Source organism: Aspergillus pseudotamarii (assembly GCF_009193445.1).
Source record: "Aspergillus pseudotamarii strain CBS 117625 unplaced genomic scaffold BDV38scaffold_74, whole genome shotgun sequence".
NCBI classification, from domain to species: Eukaryota; Fungi; Ascomycota; class Eurotiomycetes; order Eurotiales; family Aspergillaceae; genus Aspergillus; species Aspergillus pseudotamarii.
In genome coordinates, this window is record NW_022475088.1 from 93519 (window position 1) to 119474 (window position 25956).

General features: G+C 47.4%; 10 protein-coding genes across 10 annotated transcripts; 4 read left to right on the forward strand and 6 right to left on the reverse strand.

The window, feature by feature from the left end:
* Nucleotides 1–600: 600 nt before the first annotated feature.
* Nucleotides 601–3269, reverse strand: BDV38DRAFT_274736 (uncharacterized protein; the record flags this gene model as incomplete). Its single annotated transcript, XM_032057892.1, has 7 exons — nucleotides 601–680; nucleotides 735–1690; nucleotides 1755–2303; nucleotides 2366–2390; nucleotides 2447–2620; nucleotides 2721–2797; nucleotides 2851–3269. The coding sequence occupies 7 exons, from the start codon at nucleotides 3267–3269 to the stop codon at nucleotides 601–603; spliced, it is 2280 nt and encodes a 759-aa protein (XP_031908997.1).
* A 1301-nt stretch (nucleotides 3270–4570) lies between these two features.
* BDV38DRAFT_259946 (uncharacterized protein) lies at nucleotides 4571–5380 on the reverse strand. Its single transcript, XM_032055876.1, has 2 exons — nucleotides 5358–5380; nucleotides 4571–5210 (listed from the first exon to the last, which is right to left on the reverse strand). Exon 2 carries the CDS (start codon nucleotides 5182–5184, stop codon nucleotides 4927–4929), a length of 258 nt encoding a protein of 85 aa, XP_031908998.1. The 5' UTR covers nucleotides 5185–5210; nucleotides 5358–5380; the 3' UTR covers nucleotides 4571–4926.
* Nucleotides 5227–5718, reverse strand: BDV38DRAFT_259947 (uncharacterized protein). The gene is made up of 2 exons (XM_032055877.1): nucleotides 5490–5718; nucleotides 5227–5434 (listed from the first exon to the last, which is right to left on the reverse strand). The coding sequence occupies exons 1-2, from the start codon at nucleotides 5566–5568 to the stop codon at nucleotides 5358–5360; spliced, it is 156 nt and encodes a 51-aa protein (XP_031908999.1). The 5' UTR covers nucleotides 5569–5718; the 3' UTR covers nucleotides 5227–5357.
* A 1050-nt stretch (nucleotides 5719–6768) lies between these two features.
* BDV38DRAFT_197795 (kinase-like domain-containing protein) lies at nucleotides 6769–9963 on the reverse strand. Its single transcript, XM_032052389.1, has 4 exons — nucleotides 9097–9963; nucleotides 8188–9023; nucleotides 7471–8085; nucleotides 6769–7413 (listed from the first exon to the last, which is right to left on the reverse strand). The coding sequence occupies exons 1-4, from the start codon at nucleotides 9495–9497 to the stop codon at nucleotides 6872–6874; spliced, it is 2394 nt and encodes a 797-aa protein (XP_031909000.1). The 5' UTR covers nucleotides 9498–9963; the 3' UTR covers nucleotides 6769–6871.
* A 513-nt stretch (nucleotides 9964–10476) lies between these two features.
* BDV38DRAFT_197799 (uncharacterized protein) lies at nucleotides 10477–13627 on the forward strand. The gene is made up of 7 exons (XM_032052390.1): nucleotides 10477–10787; nucleotides 10877–10945; nucleotides 11025–11058; nucleotides 11120–11251; nucleotides 11317–12549; nucleotides 12605–13044; nucleotides 13094–13627. The coding sequence occupies exons 1-7, from the start codon at nucleotides 10701–10703 to the stop codon at nucleotides 13427–13429; spliced, it is 2331 nt and encodes a 776-aa protein (XP_031909001.1). The 5' UTR covers nucleotides 10477–10700; the 3' UTR covers nucleotides 13430–13627.
* A 198-nt stretch (nucleotides 13628–13825) lies between these two features.
* On the forward strand, nucleotides 13826–14518 carry BDV38DRAFT_287288 (putative nuclear distribution protein RO10; the record flags this gene model as incomplete). The annotated part of the gene is made up of 2 exons (XM_032060823.1): nucleotides 13826–14057; nucleotides 14112–14518. 2 exons carry the CDS (start codon nucleotides 13826–13828, stop codon nucleotides 14516–14518), a joined length of 639 nt encoding a protein of 212 aa, XP_031909002.1.
* Nucleotides 14519–14763: 245 nt separating this feature from the next.
* BDV38DRAFT_259978 (uncharacterized protein) lies at nucleotides 14764–16000 on the reverse strand. The gene is made up of 3 exons (XM_032055878.1): nucleotides 15541–16000; nucleotides 15332–15449; nucleotides 14764–15296 (listed from the first exon to the last, which is right to left on the reverse strand). Exons 1-3 carry the CDS (start codon nucleotides 15605–15607, stop codon nucleotides 15176–15178), a joined length of 306 nt encoding a protein of 101 aa, XP_031909003.1. The 5' UTR covers nucleotides 15608–16000; the 3' UTR covers nucleotides 14764–15175.
* A 985-nt stretch (nucleotides 16001–16985) lies between these two features.
* Nucleotides 16986–18367, forward strand: sho1 (osmosensor SHO1). Its single transcript, XM_032052391.1, has 4 exons — nucleotides 16986–17325; nucleotides 17392–17550; nucleotides 17605–17727; nucleotides 17780–18367. The coding sequence occupies exons 1-4, from the start codon at nucleotides 17188–17190 to the stop codon at nucleotides 18296–18298; spliced, it is 939 nt and encodes a 312-aa protein (XP_031909004.1). The 5' UTR covers nucleotides 16986–17187; the 3' UTR covers nucleotides 18299–18367.
* Nucleotides 18368–20452: 2085 nt separating this feature from the next.
* On the forward strand, nucleotides 20453–23089 carry BDV38DRAFT_287290 (uncharacterized protein; the record flags this gene model as incomplete). Its single annotated transcript, XM_032060824.1, has 3 exons — nucleotides 20453–21941; nucleotides 22016–22683; nucleotides 22736–23089. The coding sequence occupies 3 exons, from the start codon at nucleotides 20453–20455 to the stop codon at nucleotides 23087–23089; spliced, it is 2511 nt and encodes an 836-aa protein (XP_031909005.1).
* Nucleotides 23090–23223: 134 nt separating this feature from the next.
* Nucleotides 23224–25446, reverse strand: BDV38DRAFT_197874 (mitochondrial 37S ribosomal protein mS45). Its single transcript, XM_032052392.1, has 2 exons — nucleotides 24702–25446; nucleotides 23224–24481 (listed from the first exon to the last, which is right to left on the reverse strand). The coding sequence occupies exons 1-2, from the start codon at nucleotides 25191–25193 to the stop codon at nucleotides 23789–23791; spliced, it is 1185 nt and encodes a 394-aa protein (XP_031909006.1). The 5' UTR covers nucleotides 25194–25446; the 3' UTR covers nucleotides 23224–23788.
* Between the last annotated feature and the right edge of the window lie 510 nt (nucleotides 25447–25956).

The following is a 25956-nucleotide window of genomic DNA, read 5'->3' on the forward strand; positions in this document are numbered from 1 at the left end:
GCTAGGGCTTACGCATATTATGGTGAAGACCCCCCTCGGTAGTTCTACCGATTTACGTATAATGCTATATCCATCTTGTAGTTCACGTCATTTTCCTTCGTCAGTATAGCTTCGAGTACCGTCTTTGGTGTTAGTACTCTGATAAGCTTTTCCATGATGTACAGCAGCATCAATTGAAGGTTCGATCACCTTGTTCTACTGCCCATTTTATAGATTTTGCTATGGATATCAGTTACCTGAGATGTGTCTTCCCTGCGATGTCTAACACAAAAGAATATAATAGAATAAGAAGTAAAAAGAAATAACAGTTGAAAAATACAAGCAGCAATAATTGAATGTCCAGCTAGCGTCGAATATTCTATCTGTTTGTCTTTCTCATGCCGAGGGAGTCGCATTTTGTGACCCGACATTCTATCTATTCACCCAAACTCTAGAAAAATAGGCCAACTAACAAATAAGTATGAAACAATGAAGGAAGCCCTTGCACAGACTTTGTATGCTTACTCCGGCTGACCAGCGGCCCGCTGGGGATTTGATCAACGCCGCATTCCGATTCCTCTGGAGGCGTTGGCATTGTACCTGAACTGCCTTCTATCTCGATCACTCCTCATGACCGTCAGAGTCGCTGTCGTCGTTATCTGCCAGCTGCGCATTTCTTGGCACAACTTCCTTGTAATGCCCTAGTTGAGCCTGAGCGCCATATTCCAATAACAGAGCTTCAACCTCGTGGTGACCTTTCCTCTTTGCCCATCCGAGGCTTGTTATTCCATGGCAATCTTTTAAGTTCGGGTCTGCGCCTGCATCAAGCAGCATCTTGACCACTGCCTGCTGCCCTCTGTATGACGCGACTGTAAGGGCAGTGGCATCGTGCCGGCCACCAGGGGAGTCCAAATTGATGCCGCTTTTTATAAGCCTTTCCACGACGAGCGTCATCCCAAATGAAGCCGCATAGTACAGTGGCTCGGTGGACCAAGCCTCTTCAGTAGCAGCCTCGGGGATCAGGACCTGGACCCAGGATCTAAAGTTACCGCCATTGTGTAGGGCACATGTTGCGAAGAAGGCCATTATCTCGTCCAATTCAGAGTCCCCAAGCGCGAAGCCAGCAGGAGCATGCAATCCACAATACTGTCCCCAGGTCATGGAAGCATAGTTCAACAGTGGAAACTCCTTCAGACGCCTTCTAAGGGCATGTCGGCTTCGGCATGGTTTCTGGAACGAATCAAACATCAAGTACGTCAAGCATTTCTGGAAGATACATCGTGTAGCCTCAACCTCCTGCAAACTGTAGTATGCGGCAGGGCCTTGTCTGATAGCGTCGGATGTAAGGAATGCTTTGACCGAGGAGTGGGCTAGTGTTATAACCGAAGTCACCTCATCATACGCTACTAGTCCCTGGCATATCTTCAAAATGACTGTGGGTGAATATAGCCTGCATTCGTCGTCTAGAAATTTATCTTCCTTGACGATTACCACAGCTTCGCTCAATGCCGACAAAGCTATTGGTAGCCGGCTAAATGTAAGCCAGAGAAGTACATCTCTTGCTAGTTCGCGGCTATACGGGGGAATCTGTTCAAGAATCACTTCGTACGTTCCGTTTAAGCTTTCTGGCAATGTCGCGAGCGCCTTCCGGACACCTCGGCCGGTTGCTTGGGCGCTGAGCAGGTCAATCTGACACTGAACGTATCGAAACCTACGTGGGCGGTTAGCTGAAAATGTAACTTATGTGCATTATGAAATCTAATGGTGGTGTTTACATTCCGTTGGCCTTGGTTATAAGTGTGTTAGTTATATCCCGTTTGGTGTGGGGAGGGAGATAACGAAGGCTTGGTCGTGTCTCCAACTGCGCGTTTACGAAATCCTGAATGTCGTTCTGATTTGAAGATGGTTTCATTTGTGCTCTCAGGAGGTCATCCTTACTCAGTGTCACTGAAGCTGCAGTGCTGGTTGCCATCACATGTATCTGATATTCAGATTCTGCGAGGGTTAGCAATGTCCCTATAATGTCTTCACACTCATCGCTCTCATTAACAGCATCGACAAAGATATACAACCGTTTTAGCTCACGCGCATAATTGCGAAGTATCTGGAGAAGTGTATTCGGAGAAGGAAGTGACTTCTTCCTAAAGTCAGGCTCCAGTACGTCAAGGGCTTGCGGAAAGCGATCGGAAAGCTGCGCGAGTAAAGCACCAAGAACATGGACCAGCTTCTGGGAAGCACTGAGCTGAAACGAGCAATACGTAAATAGTGCTAGGCTGAAGTCTGTGCTTTGGGTGGCCTTCCTTGCTTCTTCTATAGCAGTCGAACTGCAGCCAGTGCATGTTAACGACTGTATAAGATATGAAATTATTCCAAGAGTCGAACATACCAGAGAACCGTTTTTCCAGAGCCAGCTAAACGAATGGTTAGTACGTAGATTTAGTGAATCATCGGGAAGCCAAAAGCTTACATTTACCCTCAAGATAGAGCACTCGAGACTTCTCCTGTCCTCGAAACCATCTTTGAAAAGGACCATTGATAAACCAAGATCCAGTGCCAGCCTGGCATACAGACCGTGCTTTGCGATGACTTGTTTCCACATCAAACGGACATATCCATTCCCTTATCTTCTGACGCAGGTCCTCTATGACAGAAGCTGTTAGATGGTGCTCGAAAAATGTGAAAAGAGACGATTATCCTAAAGCTCAAATCGAATAGTAATGGAAGTTTCTTTAATATCTCACTTTGACTGTCTTGTCTCATCAGCGTTCCCAGGTCCGTCAAGTAGTTAATTGACGATAGGACCTCCTTGTCCATTGTCCTGATGATATAATCAGCCTCAGTCCCAGATATTTATAGACTGGGGAAACATACGAGTTCTCGTTCACCATAACTAAGATAAAATAACTTTTGAGCCGCTCAAGCTGGACGATGCTATCTTGAAGCTTCTCTTTCTTCCCGGGCCATCCTAACTGCTTGAAGAATGACTTTCCTCGTGCTTGCCTTTTCATCAAATCGTCAAGGATGTCCTTCAAGACGCCGTTCGCGCTGAGCAAGGCGTGTCGAAACGATTCTGATGAAAGTGATTGTGCAGACTTGGGATCCTGTATGTCTAGAGTACCTTGCCGTTCTCTACTCATTTGCTCAAGAACTGCCTTTAGGGCGAAAAGCTCGCCAAATAATTCTCGGATCTCATTGTCGGCATTCCTGACCTCCTTGCAATATCTATATACCTGGCCCGCGGTTTCTATAACTTGAAGAATCAGTCCGGTTATTGCGAGGGGGTCCGCCATTCCGGCCTGCCCGGTAACACTTGTCTGTTCGAAGATGAGGCTCAGTGCTTCTTGTGTAGTTTCTAGCGTAGATTTGAAAGCAATCATGGAGGGGGTTCGGATGCTTGAATGTCGGGAAGTCGTCGTGAAAAGTGTCCAGCTGCACCGATCACCTCCAAGCTAGCTGGGCGTTGATTGAAAAATTTTCCTGAAGTGATCAAAGAATTGAATTGCTTATGCGGGGCAAAGGTGATCAATTTTAAGTCCCGTTCTGATTGGTGTTGGTAAAGATATACTAGTAAATAAGCCCGCATTTCTTGGAGGTGCACAGCCTTACCGCCCATACGAGAACTGAAGACTTGGTGCCTATTTCACGAAAAATGTACAGCTTTTGCTGAGCCTTAATCACCATGTTTTTGTCTGAATATATGGTCTGCCCCTCGAATTCCAAGTTTCTTTCAGTAGGAAGAATCTGCTGCGTCTAGTATAGAGCCTACAGTTAATCTGAGAGTCTCCAATGAATCAAATAGCCCCGCAAGAGAAATACGTCAAAGATAATCAATGCCTACCAAGACACCTCTCCAGTCTCTTCGTTCTCACTTCAATGACGGACAAAGCAGCCTCATCATAAGACGCTCTTCTTACTCAGTATGCTCCTTCTCTAGGCGAATACGTCTGCCCAGCGGCCAATGCCGGCTTCCTATATCCTCTCTGCACAATGACCTTGCTCTGTATTTGGATCCCGTTCAACTTTGCCCCATTTTCTTCCAGGGTCCAGAAGGTAATAGCGAGGTAATTCTCTCTGTGATAATTGAGGATGCCTTCAGGAACAGGGTATTTAGTCTGAGGGCTGATGTTATTTACTGTATCTAGGTTAGTTGGCCAATGGCTTCAAAATTAATATATGTGTACATGTGGGAGCATATGGATTCACAGTAATGCTTTGGTGAGTGGGCGGGATAGTGACATACTATACTTCCCAAACTGTCACCCATTGACAAATAGTTGGATCCGAAAAGCCCCCGACTTGTCATCGTTTGCGTCAACAGATGTGCTGTTGGTGAACACACTGGTGGGAATGTCATATCCTGCGGATAGTCAAGTGAGAATGTGGTCGCGAAAAGGCCGACTCCGGCTGCTGAGAGGCCTTCCTGTGGAGTCCGGGCCTGTCATCCTGCTTTAGTCGAATTCAGGGCCCCTGGAAGATGATAGCCCTGCCTCTCCACAAAAATAGACCCTTCATTCAAGGGTCCACGGCCAAGGTCACGATACCGCTCCCCGCCGAGGTTACCAGCGATTTTCCACGAGACGTCGGATTTCGAGTCATGGCCGGATAGATCATAACCGAGGAGGCCGCGCGGCGATTGCATGGTGTTGGTATTCAATTCAAAGTTGAGGCCTAACCCAAGATTATCCACCAAGACGGTCAAAATGTAATGCTCGTCTCTCTGTAGACTCTGTGGGAATTGAAGTGTTTGGTTGTAATTCTGGATGACCGGGTTCCCTTGCCAGGACCTGAGGTAGGTGGAATTGAGCCAGACAGAATGGCCGTATGCGTAGCCTCCCTGCGTAGATAGGTATCACGATTCCTCTTCTCCGTTAGCAGTAAAGTGGCCTCTGTACAATACTGAGCCGGCATGATAACCGTAGTCGCTAGAGTATAGAGAGGTTGGAGTGGTCAGATTGCGAGGGTTGTTGGATGAAGTGCGATTGCACGATGTCCAGAGATCGTCGTCATAAGTAGGTTGGATTCCGGCAGTGAATCAATGTATCCCCATTCCAGACTGACCAGTTCTGGTAAGGCTATTTTCGGGTCTATATACAGTACCACTCCACTTACCCTATCATTTGCATTGCTGATGTTTTGAAGATGGTTTCCGTTAAACAGCACGTCCGAACAGCAACCTGGAGGAGCTGAGATAACCTCAACGGTCATTCCACGACTCAACTAGATGTTTGATGCTCTATATATTGGGCGGCCCTGTCAGTGTATAACATCGAGGATGGATCTAGTATACCTTTTGCACATACATCAAAGTTACATATTAGTACTTGGTTCCCTGATAGATCGTAGCCTATTATAAAGCCAGATACTTGGGGATCTATCACCTAATACAGCATGCCCACCTGTTCTTTAACTACGGGACCCATGTCAGCATTGATATGTATGGTCATGATAGTTTCGTCTAAATATATTGTCAACGATTCCCTAGAGCTCCGAGCTTCTTGGTTTGAACTCACATGAATCTTCTCCCTCACTCTCTATACCTAGGAACCTCCTAACGGCACTCTTTGCCCCGTCGCAACCCACTAAGAGCATCTCACGATATACACTCGCTGGGTGGAGCGATCCTCAATACTAGCCAGAACACAATCACTACGCTTGAGCCCACGGAGATACCAAGTCAGCTCTGTCTACAGACTATTCGGGGAGGGTGATCTTCATATGTGTACATTTTCCAACTGAACAAGAGAATGGTTTTTGCGCACTTCCACGAGATCATGGTTTGACAATTATCGAGCAATCAGATCCTCAAACTCCGGCTGAGGAATGTTGTGTATCATCTAAGTCAGCGTTAGCATTCATATACAACGGCACAGGACCAAACACTGACACACATAGTACGAACTGTACGCGTGTCATTCAGGACCCCAGCGTCCATCCGCTCATATGGAAATCTACCGACAAGCTTCCTGCTCAGACTAGTAACGAAGTTCACCCAGTGAGCGTCTTCACGATTTGCCCCGATGTTGCGGATCTTGACACCCAACCCGAATTAACGGCATAACTCTAGTGATCTGGGCGACAGTGCATGGGCCTTTGGTGCATCTAGTCTAGTGGGATAGCGTTCGACGATCAATGTCCGAACCTAATTAAGAGGGTTAGAGTCGTACACAATAATGATTGGAACTAGAGTAGAGATAATTAATTACCTCCGAGCCGCGCGAGCATAAAGGCGAGTAAGAGACCACAGGGGCCACTTCCTATGATCAAGATAGGGACATCATCATGGGTGACTATATCTTGAATGGGAGACATTCTCCAACGATTTTTCGGTAATATAAATGACGGCCCCGGAGATATGGTGAACCGATGTCGTTCTTTCAAGGTTTACATACCTTGTTATGGGATTAGCAGCTTATTCCCTCAGAAGTCCGATGTTTGCCCCTCACAATTTATGGGAGCAAGTCATTTTCAGAATTCCTGAATTTACCTATCAGAAGTTCGCATTCTTTGATATCCCCTGCATACAGATTCCCCACTCAGGGTGGGAAGGGCGAGTGGGGAAGTGGGAAATAATGCGTTCAATGGAGAGGCCCAAAGGAGCTCAGCCAGCATTATATAAGTACTTTAGCAAGATATTGGAGACAGTGGGAACGCATTTAGTTGAAACCATAGTCTGGTATGATAAGTAGACAATAATATTACGAACTGTATGTGAAATCGGCTGCTTATATATTCAAAAACCTGCAACTTCTTTTGTCGACCGACTTTTGTCCGATGACATGCAACAACTCAAGCAAAGGCAGGAAAGTAGAATAACTAAAGAACCAGAACGCCGCGCCAGATGCACCGATTTCCCCGAGTACGCCGATGAATGAATATCAGGACCACCAGCAATCTAGCTTGCCACCGCTAATTGTGCCACGAGATCAGAGGCAACATCAAGGAACGGATAAGGGCTAGTTATCTCTTTTTCCTTGTTCCGGAATCTTTTGCTAATAGGATGCCATTCGGTATCGCTCTCCGCGCGAATCACGTTCTGGTATCCATCACACTTGAAGTCCACCATGTAGTTATTTTCCTCCAGTTGATACAGCTGGATATCGACGAAGACCCAGACACCGTAAGCAACACGCGGAATTGAATGATGCTGCGAAGCTGAAGAAGGGCCTGATGTGCTCCAATGTTCATTGGGACTGTGGCTTTTCTCATCCACTGAGGATGGCCCACCGGTCAAATTGAACCTCCTACGAAGTTCGCTGATATCACTCCTGCTGCTATGCACGCTGCCAGACGAGCCAGGTGCTTTGACGCCTTCTTTCAAGAGACGGGCCCGTATGAACCATGGGTCTTTTGGAATATAGTAGTCCGAAGGTAGATCCGGATACTTGCTTTGGAGCGGTTTAGGTTCATCTGGAGACTGAGAACCTATTTGAGTACCTTGACAACATGATTAGTTTAGACTAAACCAAAGCTTCGAGCTACAGATGAACTAACCTGACTCGGCTGGAAGGATTTCCCATCGTCCTCTCTGCGCTGCAATAGCTTTATAGAGATAAAGCATTGCCTCGTATGGTTGGTTACGAGACCGGATCCCAAATTGCCATTTCCGAGTTTTCTTGGGTTGGTGCGGGGCATTACGAACTTCGGGTGGTTCGAGACGCAACTTGTCTAGATCGACGATGCTGCGAGAATGAGGCTTCAGGGCCTTGGCTGTTGCCTCCTGTTCATCTAAAGACCGCCCATCAAAGCCAGACCGATGTGGATCTTCATGGGCATCCAAGCCTGACCGAGCTTGCTCTTCCGCCAGACGGTCTGCAGCGCGAGCTCTCTGTTCCCGCTCACGTTGCTCCATCAATTGGTCATGGACGTAAGGTAAACTAGTTGGCAAAATCCTAACATGGCTTACGCGTGACGTTTCCAGGTCATCCGAATCACTTGGCTGATGTAATTGGAACGGCTGGCGCTGTGAACCACTTCGAGTTCTGGTAGGTGGCCCGGCCGGAGCTCCTTGTGAGTGAGCAGTAGTCCGGCCAGCTGCTGCCGACGAGCGTGATGTCCGATCCGAAGGTGGCAGGGGTGCAGAGGGCATCAAATTCTCATCAGTAGGCGCTAGGGCAAAATATTAGCATACTACCGTCCCTCAAACAGCCTCTATCGATGTCCGAATTCTGGGAGTGAAGAGGGGGTTAGAGAATATCTCTCAAAACTCACAGTTAGTTTGCATCATCTCATTTTCTACGATGATAAAGAAGGCATCTTTGATTGCACTGGGTTCAGGATTTTTCAGGGCGTCCTCAATATCCTCACGGCCATATCCCATATTTCGTTCCAACTTGGCGATGGCAACCTGGTGAATTTTGTGTTGTACTGATATCGGCTTCCCGGGCGCAATTTTGCGTGGATCGATGGCCTTGTTAGGATCCACGCCTGTTGCAATAAATTCCTCAGGCGGTGGCTGAAGATATTTCGGAAGATCCTTTTGGAACCATGGGTCCTGGCGAATTTCAGGAATTGTAAGTCTATGAACTGGGTGCACCTGCAGCATTGACCTAATTAACCGGGCGGCTCCGGAAGATATATAAGGAGGCATATGGAAATTGCCAGCGGCAATTTTCTTGAAAAGGGCCGGAATATAGTCATCGTCGAATGGAAGTCGTCCCACTAAAAGCACGTAGAGAATGACTCCACAGCTCCAGACATCCACCTCAGGCCCCGCGTAAAGCTTCCCGGAAATGACTTCAGGTGCTGCATAGTTCGGGCTACCACAGCTAGTCTTGAGGAAGTTCCCATCTGTCATAATGTTGCTCAACCCGAAATCAGCGATTTTGACGTTTTTTTCACTATCAATGAGCAAGTTCTCAGGCTTCAGATCCCGGTGAACGATCTTATGGCGGTGGCAGTATTCCACAGCACAAATTATCTGCTGGAAGAACTTGCGAGCTTCGGCGTCATTGCATCTGCCCCTCTTCACCAGGTAATCGAAAAGTTCACGTTCCGCATATTCTAGGACCATGACAATGTCGGTTTTAGTTGCAATGACGGTGTATCTGTCATAGACATGAGCCAGTCAGCTATTTAGTTCGCTCGTGGCTAACTTCCAAGAAGGGGTATGGACTATACAGCTTGATAATGTGCGGATGCCGCAACAATTGAAGGTACTGGATTTCACGTTCAACACGCCCAACCATGTCCCTCGACAGCAGCTTGCGACGAGATATAATCTTCAGAGCGACCTGACGACCGCTAGGTTGGTGAATAGCCAACTTGACTTTACCAAAAGAACCCTCGCCTAGAACCTTCACGGTTTGATACTGATCGAGGCGCTGCATGTCCCTCGTGGTCGCAGGGGACTGCATTGACGGATCACCGCCCCTTCCGAGCGGCCGTGATGGCGGGGGCATTGTCATACCAGCGAAATTCGAATTGGGAGGAGTCGTTCCAGGAGCACGTTCACGACGGCGATCGCGGTCGTATGATGGAAGGGGGACCGAAAGGTCTTCGTCGTCGAAAGCGGCGGCCATCCCAACGGACAGCAGCGGTTCGGCAGGGTCGGGGAGAACAACGTGACGTGATGGATTTTGAGTGGTTCTCGGGGGTGAACTCCGACCGTATGAAATATTTGAGGAAAACCGAATGGGAGAAAATTCAAATTGTCAAATGATGCGTCGCGGGGCCCTGGTACACTTAAATCGGATTCGATGGACGCCAATTAGAAACAAAATCGAAACCGACACAGAACAGTTTCTCCCCCACAGCAGCTCAGGGTTGGTTAAAGTGGAGCGCTGGAGAGAGCCGACAACGCAGAATGAGCCTGACCTCTGGCGGGGCGGGATGGAGGGGCGGAAGGCCAGTCACATAGACACGGGAGCGAAGTCGGACACTGGAAACAATTATATTTGTATCGGAAATTGAGTTGATTCTTCAGGCGAAAAGAAGACAAAAAGAAACGAATTAAGAGTAGGATGGCTGGTGAAAATTGGTGGGATTGCAATAAATGAGTAGTTCCATGGCCTGGATTATCAGGTATTATCTTAACCGGCTAATTTGGGAGACGCTATGAACCTGGGAAAACAATAGTTCAAGAGTCTAGAACCTCGATTTGTATCCAGAACGTCGTAAATCCCCTATTTTCCTTATGGATCTTGGTAATTTCACCTTTTCCCTTAATAATCATCTTCTTATACAACATTGGCTCTCGTATGTATCGTTTGGAGTACCGAGGAAACTTACTATGTATTTCGTAGTAGATCACGCTTATTTTATCAGTATTTTTAGAACAAAATTCAATGGTCCCCGTGACTATACTTCATCAGGGCTCAATTTTAAAGTAGCAATTTGCGATGGAACCATGGATATTTTCAAGAGTCTAAAACCCACTTACTGACTCTTGATAATTGTTAATATCAACGCGATGTGGTTGAGTACTGTATTGTCCATATACACCAGCTTTTTGTCATGCAGGAGACATTGAATGTTGATGATTTACCGTCAAACGGGAAAGTGACGCTCTCTAGTTCTTGGCAGCCGCATGTCATGTGGTGGGGAAGCTCAAGCGGTTCAAACAATTAACCTACATGCTTTGGGTTTCTTTTGTACCCCTTGTGCTCAGGAAGAGAGGCTGTGCCCGTTTCTATCATTAATTTTTCAAGCCTCATTGTTGTATTTATTTGTCTTCTTCAAGCCTGTCATCTCTGTGCTGCTGGTCAATAGCGCAGAGCTCCATCATGGCATCTGAACCAACAGAGGAAGCCATTGTGAACTTTGTGAGCTTCACAAGCACAAGTCGCGAACAGGCAATCAGCTTCCTTAAAGTTAGTATTGAGTTGTACCTCTTCTTACTTTAACAGTGTCTCCATCATTCTTCACTATAATTCGCGTGCTAATGTATCATCTACCCCAGGCCAATGACCTCAACTCAAATAAAGCCATCAATGCTTACTTCGAAGATCCCACGGGTCCGCAGACACAGGTATCATTCCCATTTTCTTTCCAGGTTCGCATTTTGTTTCACTTGGTATTTTTACTGACCAGAATCGTTCTCTTTATAGGCCTCCAATTACCTGAATGATCCAAACATACCCTGTGCGTCCAACCCCGGTTTGATGCGGACCACGTACATTTACTAATTATCTGCCATTCGCAGCGTTTCATATCGAACACTCCGACCCAGTTCCCAGCTCAATTCCTCCCTCACGCCCACCGACCACATTAGGCGAGCAAGCACAAGGACCTGATTATCAACAGGCGACCCCTCCGCCTTCGCAGAACGCTACGGGTGAGACCACCTCACTACGAAACTGTACCAAGCTCACTAACTTCGATCTCACTGGGCTATGGCAGATCCCAACAAAGGATTATCACTTGCTGAGCAGGAAGAGCGTGAGCTACAGCAAGCAGTGGCCATGTCCTTGAACCAAAACCTTGGACAACAGGAGACAGGTGTTACAACTTCAAACAAGGCGAACTTTGGCCGGGCCACCCGTGACTTTTATGATGAAGGTGCATGGGCAATGACTTTATTTAACTCAAGCGCTCGCGAAATCATCATCAGTCCAAATCCGGGGGACCGTAAGAGAGTGGAAGGCGAGCCAACATTTCTGCGTCCATCAGAAGACAATCTATATCTAGGCGGGCTGTTGACCATCCTTCACTCTATACCCCTGGCCCGGGAAGCTCTCCTGCAGAGAAATAGGATCCTCTCGAACTATGGGCACGACCCGCAGTGGTGGAACGGACAGCCTATAAACCTTCCAAAAATAGTTACAATTCAGGATGCACACGATGGCGACACGGATTGGGATGACATCATCTACGAAACGCAGAGGCTAGTCGCCTTTCTAGATATTACGGAACGCTCCTTTGGTAGCGTGGATGCTCTTGCAAGCTTAAAAAGCATGTATACATACGACTCGGAAGGCAGCATAGGCAGGTTTTTGGAAACTTGGCAAGATGCCGCTGTCCGAGCAGATCCTGGGAATCAGTTGGCGACTGTTTTCTCGTCGAAGGCATATAAACGACCTCTAACTGTTTATGACACACCTATACACAAAGATTTCTTCATCCTTGAGTCAATTGTGGATCCTGAGCATGGGCAAACCCTCTATGACGTTTTGGATCGCGCCATTTGGTCAGATAGGCCTGGTGAAGAGCTTGATGATGTATGGTTGGAGCATGTAGGGGAGATATTCACTATCAGACTGGAAAGCACAGATAGTACAAAACCTGTTGACGTGAAGATCCCTGCGGTCTTCTACCCTGATCGATATCTCGCTGACTCCAGGGACTTTTCTCGCGACTTTCGTGCCCAAAGGCTTCATGAATATGACGGGATCTTTAAAATAGAGAACCTAATCGATCGCTTTTCGGCGTCAAAGTCTGCTATGCACAGTAAAGGGATGACTCTGAAGGAAACGCTAGAGAAGGCTGCTTCTGCTGTCTCCGTAACATTACCCAAGAGCCTTGCGAACGGCGCAAATGGGTTGTCTTTGAGTCCAGAGGCGGCAAACGCGGAGGCGAAACGTTTAGCAGATGAACTGCGAGAAGTCTCCCGTAAAATTGATGATAAGCTGAAAGGTAAACCTTCCGTTATCGAAATCGTGCTTCTGGGTACTAATGCTACCTTTAACAGAGCTGGCCCAAAGAAAAGCGAGCGCTATTGAGACCCTTCGAAGCTACACAAAGATTTTGACTGAGCCGTCGGACATCTCAGGGAAAACACCTCATTATAAATATACCCTGCGCGGCGTGTGTACTGAGCCACACGTAACTTACGTATTAAGACCTAACAATCATACGAAGATGGCGGACACCGAACCTACAGTCGTCGATGAATGGCAGTGGTGGCGGATCAGCTTTTCAACAGATGACGCAAAAGCTCGGCAGGCAGAGTCTCAGCAGAGTGATTCATCCACTTCCAAGAATGCAGATGTGATTGGATATACGGCGCGCAAAGTTCGAGAAATCGAAGTCCTTAAAGCGGCTCGTGAAGAATCCAAAAATGTTTTGCTCATCTACGCTAATAGCAATGCGATGAATTTCCGAGAGGAGCCAATTCCACCTCCACTCCAGGTATTTCTGCTTATCTCTATAATTAAACCTTAAGCTAACCCCGGTCTAGGAATTTGTCAATGCAGACAATGCAGCATTTGACGTTGAGTTCAAAGAACAAGACCGGCCAGAAGATGCATCTGGCAGGCAGAATGAGGACTCGAACTCTGCCACTCGCCAGGATGAGAGCACGGAAATGAATGAACTAACCCAAAATGATCAGCAAGTAACCACCTCGGGCGCTGCAAATGTGAACGTGTTCGACTATCAAGTTTCAAGCTTCAGTGACGCGGTGGAGTCGGGTCAGGAAATGCAAGAAAGGGGAGGGCGAGCTCTGCTAGGTCAGGGTAGTACAGCAGGTCCTGTACAATATTCGCCGGGTACCAGTACCTCATGGAACCAGTAATGGTGAAAGTGCGACGACGATGTAGCTGCTATGCATGACCAGTGTCTATATGTTGGGAGCGATACATATGAAGTATTAAGGATACATATTTGGCAATATACCAAGTACAGAACTCAAGTACACCGGTTCATATGTAAATCACCTTTATATCTCCACTTGAGTGAAAGCTGCAGAATATCAGCGGGATACATTAGGTTTAGTAATTTTCCCTTGCCCCGCGTTGTCGTCTACATGAATCAATCTCCGGCGACTGTTCATAAACAGTACTACAACATATCCCCACATAGTCCCCTATTTGGTATGTTTGTATGTATGTCATGTTTGCATCCAAACCCCAACGTGGGTTTGGTTGAACGATGACGCTCAGTTTCCATAGATTACTACTACACATATACAATGACTCTCGAGAACGAGGCAGTAGCCGGGGCGACAATTGAATTGCTCGAATCTCGCCTACGGCGACTCATCTACCTTCTCACAGGCGACGCAAATTGGACGGGTGTTCCCACCGCACCCGCGAAGCCAGCTTCTCTCGATGACAGTGTCTCGCGTCGTCTTCTCAGCCTAGAGCGAGAGCTCGAGAGACTTAGTCGAAACATTCCCGCGGTGCGGGATGTACTTCTTCTCCGTACGGAAACTCATCATACTATCATCGTACGCACAAACTAATATACTGTTCTAGATGATCGCTTCCCCGACCTCTTTCGCCCAACACCACCTCAAACCCTCCCCGAAAACTTGACAACCCAGAATCTCGCCTCAATTGTGTTATCGTATGCTTCTGCATTTCCAGAGACCGCCTCGCGGCTCACGTCATTAAACGATCTGCCGATCCCGGATACGCAGACATCGGCCTCCCTCATCCAGCTTCAGCCGCGATTGGATCAATTGGCGCAGGTGCAGGAGGAGCAAGCGAAGCAGATCTCGGAACTACGTGTACGGACAGCGCGAGCTTTACAGCGATGGTATGAGGTTGCCTTGGTTGGGGGTGGCGAATGCTGGGCGGAATGGGAAGGGCGCCTTGAGGATGTTGAGCGGGAAGTGAAAAGGGAGGAAGTGATGAGGCAGCGAAGGGCGAAAGAACTCTGAGCGACTTGATGATGATTTTGGTCTTGTGCGTTACGACTTATGATACCTCATAGCTTACATTTTCCGTACTTTGAATTGATGCAGCACCTCGTTTACTGTTGTGGATTCTCACGTAATCTCCGAGATATTAGAAAGAACGAAACTAGGACTATGTGACCAAAATTACCACATAAGCCGTCCTAGTCTAGAAGAAGGCCGTAACCCCTGCAGAGAGCGCAAGGTACAGACACCCATTGCAGATGGCAAACTAGACCGATCGAAAAGAATTGTTCAGGACTTATGTTGACTCACGACGAAACAAGACAGGGGGTTCGTGCATGACCGCTTAATTTTCCACCCATACGCACGATCAGCATGCACGATTCTTCGGAACTATCAGATGACGGTGCAAGGCACATAGGAAGCCCATGGTCATCATATGGACCCTTGCATGCTTCCGGGGCTCGGAGAAGTTGGGATCTTGCCGAAATTACCGTTATAGAGTGGGTATTGAATTTTATACCTCGCCTCGGTTGCAATTTCCCCATCTCTTGGCTAATAAGCGTTGTGCATAATTGTTAAATTAAAATGACCAGTGTACTGGGGTCTGCAAGTATTGCCTATCGGACCAAGAGTTGCAACAGGGTCTTTGGATCCACGACATGGATGGGTCTAGATTCAGACAGAAAAGAATAGGTTATCCTCGAGTGTAGGTTTCTGCACTACATGGAATATAGGCTTTTGGGGCGTTGCTTGATAAGAGCGAACGGATGCGGATCTGGCACTGGCCCATCCATTACTGGAAACAAGGAAAATCAATGGATAGAAAGTAACAAAAAATTTCTCTGCATCTTTACTCCACCAAAACAAAAAGCCATACAGTTGCCTTCTTCATGTGAATACGTACGTAGCCCTACTTTGTGGTGTTCCTTTTTTGTTTTCTGGATCCCGACTATAGGACCTCATTAATTAGCATATTTAGTGTAGTAAGTGTAGGGGTCAATAGTATGGTAATGAAAACTGAAGGATTTCCCAAAACCTACTCATGCAAATTACCAGCAACGTTCCATAAATCAGGATCCATTCGTGGATGTGAAATTTGGACACCATGTTGATCCTTTACTCTTTTATGATGCCGTCAAGCCACTCATGCCACACATTTCAGCCTCAGCCCTGGCCAGAATTTAATGAGAGGAATCCACTATCCGCACTAACAGTTATTAAAGCAAAGACCGAGTTGCGTGTCGTCCATCGCAAGCGGAGAAGGGGGATCCATTCGGACAGTTTTAAATCAAGATCTCATTTCGATCTTTGAGTGCCATGGGTCTTGTCATACTATATGGTAATCATGATAGGCAGCGCCATTTAATTGTCATTCAGAGAGTTCAGTCGATGGGGATTTGTAACAATGAGGGTGTATGTGGGGACAAGATGATAGGCTATGAGGGAATAGAATCCTTTGGCCGTGTGTTACCAAGAGCAAATTTAACGTATACAAGTAAGTACTCCATACATAGGTAAGTAATTGTAAGAACTAGAAAAGGAAAAGAGAATAAAAAAAATCCCAAGTGTGTCATCGCGTACTACTACTTAGTACTAATGTTCATAATCTGCATAAGAATAGTAACGACAGAAACTTAGTTAGGGTGAGGACCAGTCGCTATGCGTTCTCGATCTTCTAGGCCAGGGGCCAAACTAGGAACAGCAACCAATCAAGTGGAGTCCGTGTGTTTGTGGAAACGGGGTTCGCGTGGACGCTTCAACACCAGTGGGTGTGAAACCTGCCAAGCCGTACTCTAGCGTTGTAGTATCTCTGCCTTGCTGCCTCAGTGTCCAGTCCACATTCTTTCCCCTCCCGTCCCATCTTCTCTCCTTTTCCCGACTGGACGAAGTACTCGACTTGTTCAACGTTTTGCACTTCACTTTCCCCATCTTTGTTTCTTTTCTATCACTCCTTCACTCATCAGTCGCTTTTACGTGATCGACTTTTCACTCGTTTCCACTCTTTCCCCCTCTCTTTCACTGTCATCCCTTCTAACGTTTCATCTTGATCTTTCCTTCCTCCAGCCAGGTGCTGTTGTTTAGTTGTTGCCTGCAAGGGGCATTCTTGTTTCCAAACTTCCCTCAATCAACCTCTCAAGGAACGCGCTCTTTGGACTCTTGATTGTTGTCTCAGAATATAGTGCTCCTTTATTTTTTTTATTTTGATTTTTTTTTATCTTTTAACTTTACCTTGACCAGCCTCCTTGTCAATATTCTTGCTTTACCTCCAAGGTACGATCATGCATTTGCGCTGACTGACCGCCTCTGTTCTTCTATTTTATTTTATTCTATTTTTTTTATTTATATTTTTTTATCACGAGTTACTGGTTCGTGTTGTTGTCATTCACGATGTTTTTGATCCACCGCCAATTGATCTACATGTTCTCTGTCCTTCGCGTCTATAACTAAACAACGAAACTAACCGCTTGATAGTAACACGCTGACTTCATCGATAAATGCCATATATTGTCATAAGCAACAACTGATATTTCTTGGGAACCTTAGTCGGTCACTTGATCTTGTTTAAAGAACGCAAAGGACAGATTATAAAGTCATCACGATTATACAGCCAAGGACGGGATATACCTCCTCAGCCATTTAGTTGAACCAACCCCCTATATATTCTCTTTCGCCCTTTTACCACATTCATGGTGTCTTACTCCACGCATTCCTCATCTCTACATAAGCCGAGCCCTTATAACGAAAGTCCTCGAAAAATGGCGAGATTCCGTCCAAGCAATATCCTCGGCGACCCGTTCGCGCTTGCAACGATCTCCATTTCGATAGTATGTGTCTCAGGCAGCGGAGTAATCCAGTCTCGGTGATTGATGCTAATGGGGTCTCATTTGTAGCTGGCATGGGTCATTGCATTCATATCGTCGATTGTCTCGGCTATTAATGCCCGTGGCTATCCTACCTATTCGTGGTGGGGAGTCGCTTATTCGCTTTGTATTATTCTTGGGATGACGTTCGTATTTGGCACGGACACCGGTTCCGTCTACAGTGTAGCTGTATGGTTTTCCTGGTACTTTTTATGCACATGAGCCAAAGCTAATCGACAATAGATTGTGGGGTATCTTTCCGCTGGTATGGTAATCACAACACTTGGTGTGAATTCGTTGGTATATCGCAGTGATTCTGCGTCGCAAGCTGCAGGTGCCGGATTTATCCTCATGTCTATGGTGATAGTGAGTCTCACCACGGTTTCAAGGTATCGAATATAACTCACGGTTTGAATAGGTTATCTGGATATTCTATTTCGGATCAACGCCGCAAGCCTCACATCGTGGATTCATTGATTCGTTCGCTCTTCAGAAGGAACATGCCGGAGCATATGGAAACGGCAGGCCCATGTCTACGGCTTTCGGAAACCGACCTGAAACGACTTCCAGTCAGGCACCTCAAATGTATACATCGGCACAGCTCAATGGTTTTGAGACGTCATCGCCCGTATCGGGCTACCCAGGTGGTGCCCCTGGTTCGGAAAACCGCAGCTCATCGCAACCTCGATTTGGCAATCCTTCGAACGCCAACTTGCCTGGCAATAGCAACGAGAACGAGGTTCCTCAACCAACCGAATACCCGTACCGGGCAAAGGCAATCTATTCGTATGATGCCAACCCAGAAGACGCCAATGAGATCAGCTTTACCAAACATGAGATATTGGAAGTGTCCGATGTTAGCGGCAGGTGGTGGCAGGCCAGGAAATCCAATGGAGACACAGGTATTGCTCCATCGAATTATTTGATCTTGTTGTGATCTGGATGGATCTTCCCTGTGTAACGCTTTCTTTCTTCTCTTTTTGGTTTTTTCATGGTCCTCGCCATTTTGTTGCGAGTAAAATTATCTTTGATACCCTTCGAGTAGTATCACTCGGCGCGAGTCTGGTTTGCGAAGTCACGTTACGTCTTGATGGTTTTTTCTTGTTTCAACAATCCTTGGTCGGTACTTTCTTTCCGTTTTGTATAGCGCATGTTCGGCTATCGATCTCTTTGTCGGAGCTTCTTTGAGCGGGCATCTGCGCGCTGATACATTATGCTTTATAAGTTTCATCTGTCATGTTCCGGACATAACTCATTACATACTTCGATGTTTATTTATGTTGGACTAGAATGGTTAAGCTTTTCCTAGGTGTTCGAAATCAAAGCTTTGTTCCAGCCTTAAGCAATAAAGACGGGTGTATCTTCTGACTCTTCTGAGCGTAGCAAGGATCCCATCCGCTTACCAGCGTGTGTAGGATAACGCAATGCCAACCAGCGCAAGCGAAATATAGTGCAGAAGAAAAAAGACGTTGATGCTTCATACTCTGAAGTATGTCATCAAGGTTGTAGTAAAATTACGATCTTTTGATCCTGTGTCAGCATTTGCCACGTGCGCCAAATGCCGTAGATTTGTATTTCCAAAGCTTCGCTCGAGTCGACATTTAGAACTGAAAAGCTTACCTGCTGACCATGCCACAATACTATATCCTCTTTATATTTTGCCACCTTGCCAGATATCACTTTAAGGCGAATGGCCTTCAGTTTGTGACCAACACACCTTGATAGTTCATTAGTGGTTGATCAGGAGGTCCTCAGCCCTTTGGCCTCTCATGTGGTTAACCTGTCTCGTCTTAGTCGTGAAGCTTGGGTCTTTCCTGGTGTCCCGCGTTTTCCATTAGGATTTGGTAGAGAGTGAAAAGCCGGATATCGTAGATTATAGATTGGACATGTGATAGGTCAGGATCTACCAAAACCTTATCCGGAGCTCTAGCAATTTTATGGAAGTATAAATGCAGTCCCTCTGAACGGACATCCTCGAATTTGCATTCTTCTATCGAGCGATGAGAACAAATGGAATGTAATTGCAATGGTTCGGTACCATCTTATCGATCAATTGGAATTCTACGAGGAGTCCGTGCACTTCTTGTTATGAAACCTCCCTGACTTAATATAGATAGTGTCAGAGACTAGCTACGATTCTAAACTAGTTAGTTCCCTTAGGTACTACTGTACATGCATAAAACGCTGACATGTCAACGCTGCATGCACCATCGAAATGAGGCGACGACCGCTGAAATCTCTTTCCCAATAATATTTGCTCATCTCGGGTTTCCCTTCGCTTCTGCTCTCATTGACAAGTCTCACTTCGCCGGGGAGTCTTTGCGGCCCAAGCGTTGGGTCTTTCAGGAGAGATTGACTGGATTTACGCCCTCCTCCTATTATCATCCGATATTATTATTACTATTACGGAGCACTATTTACTATTATTATACTACACGGTACGGGGAATCGTACGGGTTAAAATCCCTGGACTTTAGGTAAGGTAGGAATTCCCCGTGACTGCTGAAGCAATTGCCTTGTTGAGTAACCAGACAACAACTACCGGGGTCGTTCGACAACTGAACTTCCCCTCAACCTCTCTCCGTTCCCTCTTTTGCCCTCGTTTCTCTCTTTCTCTTTCTTTTCCCTTTTCTTTTTCTTTTTCTTCTTCTTTTTCTTCTTCTTTTGCTTCCTTTGATTTTCCCATCTCGAAGGAGAACAGTGGAAAGAAAGACTTATACGATAGTTCGACTTGCGTTCGTTCCCTGTTTCTCCTATAAAAGAGATGAGGAGCTCAATCGTCCGCGCTGCCCTTCCACTTACCCCGTCAATCACCGCACAGTGTGCCACAGTTATAGTTGTCGTTGTCGTTGCTGGTGATGGTCTCAGTCTCTCGCCGTCTTGACCATTTCAAGCGTGAGGAATAATGGAGGTGACAGTATAGTGTCCACTCATTCATCTGATACACTCCTTTACATTCTGTTTCCTGGCCTGTTTTGTTCGGTTCCCTTTTTTCCCTCTCTTTTTTCTTTTTCATTTTTTTTTCTAAGAAAAATTTATTTTTTTTTCCTGGTCCCTGATTGTAATAAGCTATCGTGGTTGGGGCTCAGCCATGTCGACGACCAATTCCTGGAGCAAGTTTAAAGCCAAAGTGCTGCGGCGATCGTCAACTGTCAAGGCGGCCACTGGAGCGGAACCTTTCCTCGTGCCAAATTCCAGTACCGCCAACTCCAACTCCTTATCGCCAGTGCCTTTGCGCTCTCCCCTCACATCCGACAAGGGCTTCGCTCAACCCCGTTCGTATAATTCTGTCTCTTCGCTGTCTACTGCTCAGCGTTCAACCTCGGACGATACCTCCGCTCCCCCCGCGAGTCCATCGGCAGAACGGGGGCGGTATTACGGTTCCGTTGACGAAGGCTCGGTAGGGAAATCACATTTTCCTCGGGAAGAAGAACCATCACGACTACGCAGGAAGACCCGAGCTCTAGGGCCATTGAATCAAAATCCCCTAGCTCCCACCTCAGGGCCACAGGAGCGACAACTTCTCGAGTCGAATCTCGATCGCTTCTGCGCTGTAACCGACCGTCATAGCTTGCCCCCGGACTTTCTTAAGTCCCCACCACGGTTGATTGGTTCGAACGAGCTACTACAACAGTTACCTTTTGCTTCAACAGCGACCCCGCCTCTGCCGACTTCGGGCAGTGGAGCGTCTCAGGCTGCGTACAACCAAGGGCGGGACCGTACAGGGTCTACGGTCGGCGAACCCCAGTTACCTACGCCCCTGACTGCTGTTGCGGAGAAACCTTCCGCTACACCCCATAGCCAAGCACCTATCTCCAGTACCGTTTCAATCCCAAAACGTCCTAGTCTCGGCTCGCGTCGTCAATCGCTTTTTGCCCCGTCTCACCAGCACTTGATTAGCGATCTACTCGAGCAGCCGAGAACCTCCCTAGAAAACGACGGTAGTAGCCGCCTTGCCACCGGTACTGCTGGGATGCAACAACGCAAGATCTGGGTTAGACGGCCAGGGGGCTCGGCCACTTTGGTGCCGACCGCACATGATGCTCTTGTTGACGAGCTACGCGATCAGGTAATCATGAAATACGCCAACTCGCTGGGAAAGACGTTCGACGCACCTGATATCGTCGTTCGCATCGCTGCTCGGGAAGGGCCGAACAAACAGGAAACCCCGGATCGGATGCTAAGTCCAGAAGAGCCATTGGTCACAGTGGTGGACTCTTATTTTCCAGGCGGCCAAACGATAGAGGAGGCCCTGATTATCGACATACCGCCACGACGGACGCCGAAACCGTCACCGCGTCATTCGATCTACTATGAGCAAACTGAACCGGGCGAACACAACGAATATTTCCCTCTCATGCCGATCCATCCCAATATTCCGACCCCGCCAGCCCATGCATCCAATTCTTCGGGAAGTGTCAGTGCCCATCCAGCCCCGTCTATAAGTATCCTCACGACCGGGATGGCACCGCCATTACCTTCTCCAGGGAGCCGGGGCAATCGCCATACCCGCCGGCCTCCTCTTACTCGGCACACTACAAATTCGCCCACCGTATTAGGGCAATCAGCCAGCTCGAAGGGTTAGTGATCTAATATTTCAACGAATCTAACCGGCTTGGGGTCCACTTTGAAGACGTGTGCTGACTGCTTATAGATGCTGGGGCCCAACAGACTGCCATACCTCCGCAGCCAGCTCCACAAGTCCCTACTCCACCTGTCCCGCCTCCGGAATCACCTCAGAATAAATCGATGACCCCTCCTGCACGCGGGGCATCACCTCGCCCTCGTCAGTCGGCAAAACCCAAAAAGAGCCCTGCGCAGTCATTGAGTGCAGCGTTCGGAGGACTCATCGAGGGCACTGTGCCACCAATCAATGTTCTCATCGTTGAAGATAACGTCATTAACCAGAGGTTGTTAGAGGCATTCATGAAGCGTCTTAGCGTGCGCTGGAAATGCGCCGCAAATGGTGAAGAAGCGGTCAAGAGGTGGCGGGAAGGGGGCTTTCACCTTGTCTTGATGGATATCCAATTGCCCGTTATGAACGGCTTAGATGCGACAAAAGAAATTCGCCGGCTTGAGCGGTTGAACGGCATAGGTGTTTTCCCCAAGACGGCGTCCGGACGGTCAAGCGCTGCAAGTGCCACCGCAATGGCCCCACCGGAAATAGACCCCGAAACCCATGATTCTCTGAAAGAGGAGGACGTATTGCATGACCTTTCGTTGTTCAAAAGTCCCGTCATCATTGTCGCGTTAACTGCCAGCAGTCTGCAAAGTGACCGACATGAAGCATTGGCTGCAGGCTGCAATGACTTCTTGACCAAGGTACGCCTTATTGTAAATGTCTTGCGTGTGGCTAAAGCTAACACATTTATAGCCTGTGCGTTTCGAATGGCTGGAGCAGAAGGTGACAGAATGGGGATGCATGCAGGCTCTGATTGACTTTGAAGGCTGGCGCAAATGGCGAGGATATGCGACTGATAACCAGTCATCAGCGACACCTACACATGCACAATTGGAAAACGGACGTATGACAAATAAATCTTCTGCCTTGCCGGATTCATCTTTCCAAGACACGGCATCCCAGTTTTTGCATCTTCCCAAACCATCGGATCTCTTGCCAGAAGACTCTTCTGGAGGGGAAGCACCTGACTCTCCTGCAAGCCCGTTGACTACTGTGCCTGTTAAGGAGACTTCGAGTCACCACGACGCGGCTCCGGATGCCATTTGAGCTGCAGGAATTCACGTCTATTTTGATTTTCGGGCCTCTCGGTTAGCCGGTCTCTTTTTGTTACAATACATGCATGGTTGATGTTGTTGCGTGAGTTTGTTCCGCTATTTGAGGCTTCTATGGATACCCAGCATAGCCCCTGTTGATTCGATTATAGCACTGTTGTTCGCTGATTTAATTGGGGGGTGGGCGGCTTCTTCATCTTTCGTGGTGTTTTACAGGTTATTTTCATATTTATATATCCACCTCCAGGGGCTTGCTCAAGCATACGATCGAGATTTCACATGTTCAGTTGTTTCATTCGATAAGATGTGTAGTATCCTGGTAGGGCAATGTAGGCATTAGTGTTCGTGATCCGCCAAAGGGGTAAACTTGAATCACCTGAGATTGTTTTGCTAGCACTGTTCACAAAACTGCACCGACCAGTACCTTATCAGTTTTCTGACGATAATTATTACTGTCTACGTTGCGACATCGTACGAGGCTCTAACCAAGAAAAAGATAATGTAGGGAATTTGATCAGTATCTAGTCTTTACGACGTCAATTCAATTCAGTTATAAGTACAAGCGAACGCTGACCCATCACATCCATATCTGTACAGAGGAGTATAGAAATACAAAAGCGTAAGAAAGATAAGAGGTATTGATATAGAGACACAGACCGGAATGACATCCCAACTAGCGGGGATAATCCGGACCTTAAACCTCCACGCGTGTGGGGATCTTGACTTGGCCCTTCTTCCGCTCATAGCTGGGGACACCATATCTGAGACCCGGGGCCTTGGAGCCACGACCGTCTGACCCGGTTGTTTCCTTGCTGACGACGACGTCCTTGAAGCGGAACTCAAAGCGCGAAGACTCGGGCTGGACCTTCATTTGTTGCTGCTCCTGGCGCTCCTTGGCAAGGCGCTTGCGCTCCTTCTCTGCGGTTTCCTCCTGACGAAGACGTTCGTTATATGCCTTGAAGATCTCGCGGTATTCTGTTGGCTTAGACTGACGGAAGCGCTCGTGCGCGACAAGGTGGGGGTGCGGAATACGGGCGTCCGCGGGCTGGAGGACTTGCTGTTCAGCCTCGCCTTTTCCAACCTTCTCAATATTGGAGGGGGTTTGCGTTATGCGGCTGATCGCTTCTGCCGGGTCGGCAGTGTCGTTGGTGACTTGCTTGTTTTCGAGAGCTGGGGCGGCGGAGAAGACACGACCAGCGTCGACACGGTTGAATTGGCGGGATTCGGAGACAGGGTAGAAGATTTGAGGGTCAGTCAGTTTGTGGACGGGAAGATCGTTAATTGACTCGTGAGGGCGGTTACGGTTGTCGCGGGTGTCTTCGTATAGGGGTGTTGTGGGTACCATTTCATGGATGGCCCGAGCGTATGGCAAGGCTAGTGATTTACCCTGAGATTTGATTTATTAGTAAAGATCCAGTCCGACAATTGAAATGTAGAATATTTTAAGCGGAATTGGATGCAATCAGTTATTAGGCTTTGTAACCATTCCCGGTCGGTTAGACCGGGTCATAAAGACTAATCGATTTTATAATTGTCTCATCATTGCATTGTGGTGAAGGGACCTGAGCAGGGTCGGAGAGGGAAATGAGTAAGAGATGAACACATACCTGTTGTTTCTGACGCTTTTCTAACTCAACTAACCTCACAACAGCACCGACTCTCCGCATGTCGACTCCCAGATCTACACTGACAGCTCTGACACTCTTCTTCTGATTTACGACGCGGTCGTATATCTCGTGCCTCAGCTCTTCACTCAAGATAGACTCGCTGACAAAGTTCTGGTTTAATGGGAACGGGCGGGTCCGTCCGGTAGGTTGTTCATCTCTCTCCTTGATTTGTGTGAGATAGTTGGTTGACCCGGGAATGTAGTTCTTCAGAGCGGCGCCTTCACCGTTCAGCCAAGTGAACATCTCATTGCGAAGTCTCGTTTGAGAGGCCACGGTCGAAGAGAAGGGACGGCACGTCCGCCGAGATGTGGATGGAATTGATGAGGAAGAACATTGGGTAGGGATCTTGGAGATTGTGGAGGTAGAGGTGAAGGAAGAGAGGTAGGGTAGGAGAGAGTTGGTCACGAGCTGATTCTGTACTCGTGGTGGCATGGTGAACGGGGTATAAGACAACACTATCTAAGTAACAAAGAGGGTATCAGGTCACAATGGGCTTGCATCAATTCAGGTTAGCCCAATTGGTGTCTGTTGAGGGGGTTGTAGGTGGTATAGAGGATAGATGTCAACAGATCAAACGGAGGACGAGGAAGAAACTTTTTCGCGCGGAGTGATCACGTGATAGGTACCAACGGGCCTAACTCAACTTGGACATATGTGCATAGCTCATGGAACCCATGGTTCTTACTATAATTAAACCCACGACTTATTGTAATGATTCTTAGTTGACACGTTGGCAATAGCGATTACAAGTTCATTGAATGTATCAAGTACACGAAGAGCAAATTCCCGCGGAATGAAGATAAAAAATCGATGTAGGTACGCCTCTTTCCCTCCACCCAACTGCCAGTGTAAATGAAGGTTGAAAGAACCGGATAAGAAAAACCCAGATATGCTCCCTAATTCAACAATAAAAGGCACCACGCTGCTCGCAAGAATGCAAGTTAAATGAAGAGCAAAGAGCAATCCGCTACAAATCAACTGGCCAAAGCCGGACGTAAAGGATCCCAGAAATGTATCTCAGTGTATAGCCCGTGAAGAACGCCTCTCACAATGGGTGTTTTCATGTAACCGTCGCAGACCTTTATCATAACATGGGATGGGAATAATGAGCTGAAACCCAGTATCATGCCGCTCTTTTTTTTTTGTTTTGTTTCTGTTTTTGTTTCAATAGGAGAGCTTTACTTCCTTGACCTAA

Excerpts from the sequence above, each read along its gene's own strand:
- BDV38DRAFT_259946 (XM_032055876.1), bottom strand. The coding sequence starts at position 5,184 with ATGACCGTTGAGGTTATCTCAGCTCCTCCAGGTTGCTGTTCGGACGTG.
- BDV38DRAFT_259947 (XM_032055877.1), bottom strand. The coding sequence starts at position 5,568 with ATGCTCTTAGTGGGTTGCGACGGGGCAAAGAGTGCCGTTAGGAGGTTC. Across the intron at positions 5,435-5,489 it reads GAGTGAGGGAGAAGATTCAT|ACGAAACTATCATGACCATA; the intron begins GTGAGTTCAAAC and ends CAATATATTTAG.
- BDV38DRAFT_197795 (XM_032052389.1), bottom strand. The coding sequence starts at position 9,497 with ATGGCCGCCGCTTTCGACGACGAAGACCTTTCGGTCCCCCTTCCATCA. Across the intron at positions 9,024-9,096 it reads CATCCGCACATTATCAAGCT|ATACACCGTCATTGCAACTA; the intron begins GTATAGTCCATA and ends TGTCTATGACAG. Across the intron at positions 8,086-8,187 it reads TGAGATGATGCAAACTAACT|CGCCTACTGATGAGAATTTG; the intron begins GTGAGTTTTGAG and ends ATTTTGCCCTAG.
- BDV38DRAFT_197799 (XM_032052390.1), top strand. The coding sequence starts at position 10,701 with ATGGCATCTGAACCAACAGAGGAAGCCATTGTGAACTTTGTGAGCTTC. Across the intron at positions 10,788-10,876 it reads AGGCAATCAGCTTCCTTAAA|GCCAATGACCTCAACTCAAA; the intron begins GTTAGTATTGAG and ends CATCTACCCCAG. Across the intron at positions 13,045-13,093 it reads CAATTCCACCTCCACTCCAG|GAATTTGTCAATGCAGACAA; the intron begins GTATTTCTGCTT and ends ACCCCGGTCTAG.
- BDV38DRAFT_259978 (XM_032055878.1), bottom strand. The coding sequence starts at position 15,607 with ATGGTGTCCAAATTTCACATCCACGAATGGATCCTGATTTATGGAACG. Across the intron at positions 15,450-15,540 it reads GTTGCTGGTAATTTGCATGA|TCGGGATCCAGAAAACAAAA; the intron begins GTAGGTTTTGGG and ends GAGGTCCTATAG. Across the intron at positions 15,297-15,331 it reads AAGATGCAGAGAAATTTTTT|TAATGGATGGGCCAGTGCCA; the intron begins GTTACTTTCTAT and ends CCTTGTTTCCAG.
- sho1 (XM_032052391.1), top strand. The coding sequence starts at position 17,188 with ATGGTGTCTTACTCCACGCATTCCTCATCTCTACATAAGCCGAGCCCT. Across the intron at positions 17,326-17,391 it reads CAACGATCTCCATTTCGATA|CTGGCATGGGTCATTGCATT; the intron begins GTATGTGTCTCA and ends TCTCATTTGTAG. Across the intron at positions 17,728-17,779 it reads TCCTCATGTCTATGGTGATA|GTTATCTGGATATTCTATTT; the intron begins GTGAGTCTCACC and ends CGGTTTGAATAG.
- BDV38DRAFT_197874 (XM_032052392.1), bottom strand. The coding sequence starts at position 25,193 with ATGCCACCACGAGTACAGAATCAGCTCGTGACCAACTCTCTCCTACCC. Across the intron at positions 24,482-24,701 it reads AAAAGCGTCAGAAACAACAG|GGTAAATCACTAGCCTTGCC; the intron begins GTATGTGTTCAT and ends ATCAAATCTCAG.